This window comes from Cebus imitator, unplaced genomic scaffold (assembly GCF_001604975.1).
Source record: "Cebus imitator isolate Cc_AM_T3 unplaced genomic scaffold, Cebus_imitator-1.0 Scaffold125, whole genome shotgun sequence".
NCBI classification, from domain to species: Eukaryota; Metazoa; Chordata; class Mammalia; order Primates; family Cebidae; genus Cebus; species Cebus imitator.
Window position 1 is genome coordinate 2,997,367 of NW_016107440.1, and position 8,779 is coordinate 3,006,145.

The 8,779-nt window shown below is 41.1% G+C and overlaps 1 protein-coding gene across 1 annotated transcript in view; it reads right to left on the reverse strand.

The window, feature by feature from the left end:
• The window catches only part of KIF13B (kinesin family member 13B), a 187,714-nt gene that overhangs the window by 52,716 nt on the left and 126,219 nt on the right, over window positions 1-8,779 (reverse strand). Inside the window, exons 25-30 of the mRNA XM_037742659.1 lie at window positions 6,891-7,037; window positions 6,259-6,288; window positions 4,237-4,336; window positions 3,559-3,685; window positions 2,780-2,835; window positions 734-858 (exon numbers count right to left, since the gene is read on the reverse strand). Coding sequence (XP_037598587.1) covers window positions 734-858; window positions 2,780-2,835; window positions 3,559-3,685; window positions 4,237-4,336; window positions 6,259-6,288; window positions 6,891-7,037 — 585 coding nt within the window. The remainder of the gene's footprint in view (window positions 1-733; window positions 859-2,779; window positions 2,836-3,558; window positions 3,686-4,236; window positions 4,337-6,258; window positions 6,289-6,890; window positions 7,038-8,779) is intronic.

Consider the following 8,779-nt stretch of genomic DNA (forward strand, 5'->3'; position numbering starts at 1 on the left):
AAATAAATAAATAAATAAATAAATAAATAAATAAATAAATAAAAGGATTTCAAAGCAAATCTCAGCCAGACACAATGGCTTACACCTGTAATCCCAGCACTTTGGGAGGCCAAGGCAGGCAATCACTTCAGGTCAGGAGTTCGAGACCAGCTTGGCCAACATGGTGAAACCTAACCCTACTAAAAAAAACATATAAAAATTAGCTGGGCATGGTGGCACACACTTACAGTCCCAGCTGCTTGGGGGGATGTGGCAGGAGAATCACTTAAACCTGGGAGACAGAGGTTGCAGTGAGCCAAAATCCTGCCATTGCGCACTGCCTGGGTGACAGAGCAAGACTCTATCTAAACAAAGAAACTAACTAACTAACTAATTAAACAAAGTGAATCCCAAACCTGGTGCCATTTCACCCCCATACACTTCCACAGCCCTTGCTTCCATCTTTAACCGGTCAAGGAATGGAGCCTCAAGCTCCTGACTGCTGCTGATCTGAACTGCCCACGCCTGCTCAGTACAAGTTACCAGGAAAGGAAGGAAAAGGTGAACTGATATAATATGATGTTCAGCTCCATTCTTCTGGAAGTCATGATGAAACGTTTTTCTTTATGTGTTTGGAGAAATGTAAAGCACTGGCATGACTGTCTGTTTCATGATTATTAACTGTTTCAAAAAGCGCGAGGAGAGGTTAAGGAACCACTTTTCATCTGCTCTTCCCAAGGTATACTTTCTTTACCTCCCCATCATGCTGCTTCACGATCTGCAGTTCAAAGAACTCCTCTTCTTCTTCCCCAGTCAAGGTCGCATCCCATCCACCAGCTTCTGGGTCATCAAGATTATCCTGAGAGCTGAAATCATCAGCTAAAAGCAAAGAAGCTCCATTAAATACTGAGATCATTTTCAAGGATAACCCCTACCAGCTAAATTTCAATGTGATTATTAAAATTCTTCTGCTTCAAATTTCATTTGCTTTTTGCGTGGATATTTTACATGACACTGAAGATGACCATTTAAAACTTCACGGATCTTACAGATAAGAAAGTGCCTCAAAAAATGATCTCATCCAATCCGCTACGTTTATGCCTTACTTTACACAGAAGGCAAATGAAACCAAGATACCTAAGAGGTAACCCAAGGTCATCTCATCAATGTCAGTGACCAGTTATAACCCGAATTCCCTACCGTTTCGTGCACTGAGGGAATGAGAAACGAGCAAGGGTGATTCCAGGCACCTGACAGTGACCTTCAGCAGAAGGTTACACTGGCTGCATGGCTGGAAACCGAAGGGCTGCACCACGGCCCCCTGGTTCCTCAGGACCGAGCCTGGCCCTCCCTACTCCCCTTCACCTGGAGCTGATGAGCACACATCCACAGATCCTTTCCTAGGAGGTGGGCATGCGGGGACCGAGAACATGTACCAGGCTGACCGAAGTCCTGGTCGCCCCCTTGAATCCCCAGACTAACCCATCTTCCTTCAGCTTATTTTTTCCATTTTCTTATTCACATCCCTGCCCCCACCCAAACACGAGGGCCTCACCTACCCAGGAAGCCTAACTGAGAACAGGCCAGAATCACCCTCAGGCTACAAGGTCAGGAGAACACCATGGCAGGATACAGTCTTGGGGCAAACATTAAAAAACAACTTCTACCCCATCAGGCGAACAGACAGTGGCTGTATTATCAGTATTATTCTCTAACTCTGTATGCAAAGAAAAATCTTCCATCTAAATAAACTAAGTGGCAGGAGATCCTAAATGCCTCAGAGATTGCATCTCACTGTCATCTGGGTGGAAGAAACCAGAGGAGAGCCACATTCATCTGCTGAGGAGAGTTCATATTAATACACAGTTCTGCAGATGTTTTAGCAATTTAACTGTTGACTTTTAACTTATTTTTAGATCCTTAATCTACCTTTCCATTTTCTATCTTCCATCCTACAAGTAGAATTCCTACAGGCAGAATATACATAAAATGTATCCAGCCCCAAAATATTTTACATGGGGGTGAGTGGTAATCAGAAAAATGACAGTATTTAAAACAACAACAACAAAAAAAAAAAAACAGGTAATACAGGGATGAATGGCACAAGAACTTATGTAAAAAGTGAGAAATTTATTTGATAATGCTAAGAAACCACCACAAGGAAACATGCTTCGTAAGTATTGCTAGTAGTCCTTTCCAGAGAGAAGTCTTTCCCTAAGAATTAAAGAAGAGCTGGGCGTCATGGCCCAGGCCTGTAATCCCAGTACTTTGGGAGGCCAAGGTAGGCAGACACCTGAGGTCAAGAGATTGAGACCATCGTGGCTAAGATGGTGAAATCCATCTCTACTAAATATACAAAAAATTAGCCGGGCATGGTGATACACACCTATAGTCCCAGCTACTCAGGAGGCTGAGGCAGGAGAATCACTTGAGCCTGGGAGACAGAGGTTGTGGTGAGCTGGGATTTTGCCACTGCACTCCAGCCTGGCAACAGAGTGAGACTCCATCAAAAAATAACAACAACAACAACATGCTGCTACCATCCTAACACTGGGGCAGTAGAGCATCCACATGGCACCATGAGCTGCAGGGATGAGAGGTAAGGAGCATGGTGAAGCACGCCGATTACTGTCACAAACACGAGAGCCTGACACACAAATCAGTCTGTCAGGGCACGCGGGCACACGTCAAACTGGCTCTAGCCCTAGGGAAACAGGACTGCCTCATGATGAACTGGGTTGGAATCTGCATGTTATGTGGGCACGAATTTTAAGCCTTCAGGACACACCTCCTAACTTACCATTTAAGTCCAGGAAGATAACAGGGATGTGTGTCTCCATCCCAGGCACTGGGGTCCTAAAACATGAAGAACAAATGGCATCTGAATCAGGCGACCTTCTCGGCGGCACGCATGCAGGAACACAGCCGTAATGGCATTCGGGGCTGTTACGGGGCAGGGCAGTAATAACCCTGGCCCTGGCTGTACTCTAATCCAGTGTCAGAGAGGCCGCAAAGCCCTCACAGCGGCTGCTGCCGCTTCATACACCAACGCCTGAACTTAGCCTTGGAAGACACCCCCACCTGTTTATAGTCAAGTTCTCTGCTTTAAACCTACTTTCTTATAAAATGATATACTTAAAGGCTCCCTCTGGCTAAATTTACTATTTTTAACTTCTATAAAGTAACACAGAACATTTGCTGACAGTACAGTTTAAGCCAGCACCAAAACCAAAATCGTGTGGAGATGCAATTTTCTTATGACCGAACAGTCTTTTAAGGGAATGACCCAGGTAATTAACATATTAACTATTTTTTTAATGCTAAGTGCAGTGGTACTAAATATTGATTTAAGTTCTCAGAAATCTTAATGACTTTGGCCAATAACAATATTATTTAATAAAACAGTTTTAGGCCGTATTCAACTCATGAAAATAGTTTAACAGTTCCTTTTATTTAAACATTTCCCCCCCCATGCTATCATGAATCTTCCATTAACCGCAGCACATGTAAAATTCAGGCTAAAAGCAGGTGGCTTGGTGAGAGTTCAGAGCCTCACTAGATACACCGCACGGTTCGTACCATTCTGCTGGGGCCCCTGGAATGCCGCTGCCAGCAGAGGGGACCATCACCGCGTTCCGCTCCTCAGTGAGGGTCAGCCGCATCTCCAGGAGCTGCGCCTCACGGTCAGCATCATCCTCTGTTTTATCTAGAACATCAGGAATGAGGATTCAATGCCAAAACCCCACTTGCCATTTATCTTTTAGTCCTGAGTCAAGGCTGGATTTCCCCATATTTCTCTTATTAGCTGATGAGTGCTCCCCAGTGATGATAAACTAACCCACAGCTAGGGAGGTCAGGTGGGTTCTTACAGAGAGGCCATCTTCACTTCCTGGGAGGCCTGCAGAGGGACTACACAGGTGTGACTGGTCCAGAGTCAGAGGACTCAAGCCCTCCGGATAAGAAAAGTTAGCTTTGGATAAAGGTTATCCAAAGGTAACCTTTAAGTTATCTTTGAGGGACCACATTTGCTTTGCGCACTGTATTTTCTGTCTTTGTGGGAGGTGGAAGGAAGACCTATACCAAGATATGACAGCTGAGTAAAGGATATGACATAAACAAGGAGTAACGCTCGTCTGCTCCTGCCATCCCCACTACTGATGTGTTCATCTGACTCTTAACTGATGTGGCTACAAAGGGAGAATAATTAATTATGCATTGATGTGCAGGGGAGAAAAATATTCTATTTGTTTTTCCTACCCTGTTTACTGACAAGCTTTTGCAGTTGCTGATCCAAGTACTCCTGACGTTTTGTTAACGCATTCAGCCATTTTCTACGAAGTCTCTCTAAATCCCGATCCTGGAAGCAAGCAAGGAAAATCATATTTGTTGCAATGTCAAGATAATCTATCTGAAACTGATGCTCTATCTTACTCTACTATACTTCAGAAAGGTAAGGTAGTATACAATAGTTTCTTTATTACTACCACCAGTTGACTGCACCCATAAGTCAAAAACCGCTATTTTCAGAACTGAAAGCATTATTTTCTAGAGCAGAAAGGGTATTCTCAGGTATCCAGAACCAGTTTTATTTCTAATGGCTTGGGGGTAGAACTTTAAGGACTTGCAATAAAAATCTTCTAAAAGATCTCTTTAATGGATTAAAACCCACAAACAGGACTCAATAATCTTCCAGTATGGCTGGGCATAGTGGCTCAGGCCTGTAATCCCAGCACTTTGGGAGGCTAAGGCAGGTGATTACCTGAGGTCAGGAGTTCGAGACCAGCCTGGCCAACATGGTGAAACCCCGTTTCTAACAAAAATACAAAAATTAGCCAGGCCTGGTGGCAGGCACCTGTAATCACAGCTACTCAGGAGGCTGAGGCAAGATAATCACTTGAATCCGGGAGGCAGAGGTTGCAGTGAACAGAGACTGCGCCATTGTACTCTAGCCTGGGCAACAAGAGCAAAACTCCATCTCAAAAAAAAAAAAGTACAAAAAAATAGGCTGGGCATGGTGGTGTGCACCTTTAATGCCAACTACTTGGGAGGCTCAGTCATGAGACTTGCTTAAACTTGGGAGGCAGAGGTTGCAATGAGCCAAAATCACTCTACTGCACTGCAGTCTGGGTGGAAGAGTGAGACTGTCTCTCAAAAAAGAAAAAGGAAAAAAAAAAAAACAAAAAACTTCCAATTTATATACCTTAGAATAATCAGAAGAATCCTTCAACTTTTGCAACTTCTGCTTTCTATATGTCAACATAGGCTCTCAGAGACAACAACATGTAAATGCTTCTCACACTTGTTTTCATGCATTTTGGGGGATGACAGGTGGGGGAAAGAGGGGAAAGGGGTTATCATCAACAGAATAACTACCCTGCCAGTCAACACCTACATGTATACCAATCTTACCTCATTTCCTTTTCTAATAAGGTTACCACACTGGGTAGGTCGGTGGAATGCTGCAGATACTGTGTGTCTGGACTTTACTAGGGCACTTAACCAAATAGCCTATGACATTGTTGTGGACAAGATGGAGAAACGTGCGATGCATCTGCTTCACTGAAATCACAGAGGACTCAAATATCACATCCGAGGAACAGTGATTCATGTCAGCTTCAACCAATTCTCTACTGTTGTGCCACAGGACTCTGTATTTAACCCTATCTGATACAGTGTTTTTATCAGTGATTTATAGGAAAGCAGACATTTCTATCAAATTAGAATGACACAAAACCAGGAGAGTGACTATACAGATGACATCATCAGGCTCCAAAGAGCCCTCACAGTCCTGAATGATGACTAACAGACGGAATTGCACAGACAGAAACAGAATCCTGGAGAAGTTAGGAAAAGAAAGGAAAGGAAAAAAAAAAAAAAATCCTAAATGCTGTATGATTCCAGGAAGTAGGGAGGAAAGATCTGGCTTAAAAAAATGCGAAACACATAGGGTAGACTGAAGCTCAGAATGAGACAGCTGTTCTAAGGGCAACGGGTGCTGACTCACTCCGGAGAGAAAATGTCCAGGGAAGAGGATCTTCAGGGAGCCTGGCTGGGGATCTCCAGGCTTGGAAAAGGATCTCAAATGACTTCCCACTCCTAACACACTTTGCAGTGTACGAAACAACACTCAGTGTTTCCTACTCTGTTTTACTTTAAAACAACAAAAAAAACAGTATGCATTGTTTAATCCTTAAATAACACTATAGAGAGATCCAGGAATGCGTAATTACATACTTTAATCATGCTTATTTGAGATGAGGCTAACAGGTGCTAAACTACCTGGTAGCTGTCCATGTCCTCCTCTTCCTCCTAAAAGAAAAAATATATTACATAGAACTGAATTATTGATTTGTCCAAGAATCAGGCTATGCTAAACAATCTCTTTACCCATAATTTATATTCTCCAGCTGAATACACAATTTCACCTCCCACCTACCCACATCCTCACTCTGGGTTTTATAGTTGTCAGGAAGTTGGAGCCGCTCATAGGAAAGTGAACACTCATTTGACCTTTTCGGGAACCAGTACAATGCTCTCCCTGCTGGGTTTATAGTCCCACTCGCCAGGGGAAATCAAACACCTGCTGGCAAATAGTCTTTACAAGCCAGTAGGGGGTTTCTGCAGAGGGGTGGGATGATGTTGAGGAGGTTAATCACTAGCTGGCACGGTGGAATCTGGGGAGGCTGAGATGTTTTAACCCTCAGCTTGCCACCTACTCCAGAGCAAAACCGATAATACAGTCCGATGCAGTGATTCCATGAAAATACATGATACAAAAAAAGACAGCAAAGGTAAACAAAGAGATTCACAGAAAGAATTGTTCACAGAAAGTAGTTTTCATACAGGTTCCAAAAGGTACTCTGGTCTGATTTTTGTCTTTCAAGAAGAACATCACAGGTATAGAAACTTACATGGAAGGTCTCGTGAGTTTTGGGGGCTCTGACCGGTCTAACTTTGACACACCCAATGCCAACAGACAATACACATTCTTCCATCAGGGGTAAAGTTCCAGATTCCTGTACCGACTTCACTTCCACTTGAACTCGCCGGGACTGCCCCTGGGTCACAGACAATTTAGAGTCTTAAAATCAGTTTCCTGCTATCGAACAATTTGGTTTAGAGAGACCCCTACAGGCTGATGTAGAGAAAAAATGTTTAATTCAGACACAGTCACCATATCTTATTAAGCATTAAAATACAAATTCAAAAACTAATCAGGAAAATCATTTCCCTCTTAAGTGAGCTAAAAAACAGAATAAATATAAGGTTATATATGCTATCAATAAGAAGAAAAATTAAAAAAAACTAACAAAGGAAATGCAAACACTGGCCAATAAAAAAGTTCAACTGACTGATAATTAAATAAATACAAATTAAAATAAAGCATGATACACCTTTATTTTCACTTCCTAAACTGGCAATTATCTTTTAGAAGGGGAATTTCCAATAATGCCCTGTGTTTATGAAACAGTTTCATACACTGTAAGTGGAAATTTAAATGGGTACAAGTTTTCTGCAAGGCAATTTGAGTTAAAAGTGTAAGTTCCTTTAACCCAACAATTCAACTTTCTAGGAAGCTAAGTAAATAATCACGCACATACATAAAAAATCTTAAGCACTTCTAAAAAAAAAAATTAGATATGAATTAAATGTATAATATTGGTAACTTTAAATAAACCGTGGTACATATAATGAAACACTATATAGTTGTTAAAGTATTACTGTAGAAAAACATATGACATAATAAAGAATAAAGTACCAGTAAATATAATATCAGTAAATATAAATAAATCAGTATCAGAAAGTGTAAATATCAGTCAATATATCAGTATTATGTATATAATTTGTGTATATATATTTAATTTACTGACATAGCAGTAAGTACATTATCACTAATATATCAATTATATAGTTACATAATTATAAATATAATGATTAGTAAATACAATATCAGTAATTATGATTGCTCAGATTGTTTATTATGTGGGAGCTGGTATATATTTACAATGAATTAATACTTTAAAAGAGAATTCACAGTATTCCCAAATTACTGACTTCAAACTTGATTTGTAAATTTTAGCAATGTAAAACAGCATTTGAAAAATGGAATATACATGTTCAATTGCAAGTCAATTACCCTTGCCCTCTTCCATCAGACTTTAGCCCCCAAGAGCTCTGCATGATCAGGAAAACCAACTCAGGCAACCACTGATCCTATCAAGCTGCATATGAATGGATAGGATATGGATGTTTTCCGAATTAGTATTACCAAGGACTAAGCCTCACATATTTTGGGGGATAAGTCTTAAAGAAAATATTTTATAGCCTAAACAGTTTTGTCATTACAATTAGCTACCTTTTGTTTGCTTGGTTTGCCTAAGCACATTCCAAAATGATCTATTTTGAATGTATGCCTAAGAGTGAAGGGTGAAATGTGCACTTTAAGGGAAGATTCATAAGGAGAGGAGGGAGAGGATTTGGGAATGGTTTACTATTCCACAGAAAAACTTTTAAAACTACACATAAACTATTAGACAGAACTTCTCGTCACTGCTGATATTTGACCATTTGTTTCAACTAAAACAGCAATTTTCACATGGTTTAACCTAATCAGTTGTCCTCAGCCACCTTCCTGTTCAAGAACATGCATCCCAACTTCTAAACATGTTACAGTCACATAAGCCGAGCATTCAACATTCAAGACCCTCCGAAGCAGCTGCCACGAGCTTCTGCAACCTCTTCCCTTTCTGCTTTCCAGCTCTTTGTCCGCATGACCTTTTTTTTTTTTTTTTTTTTTTTT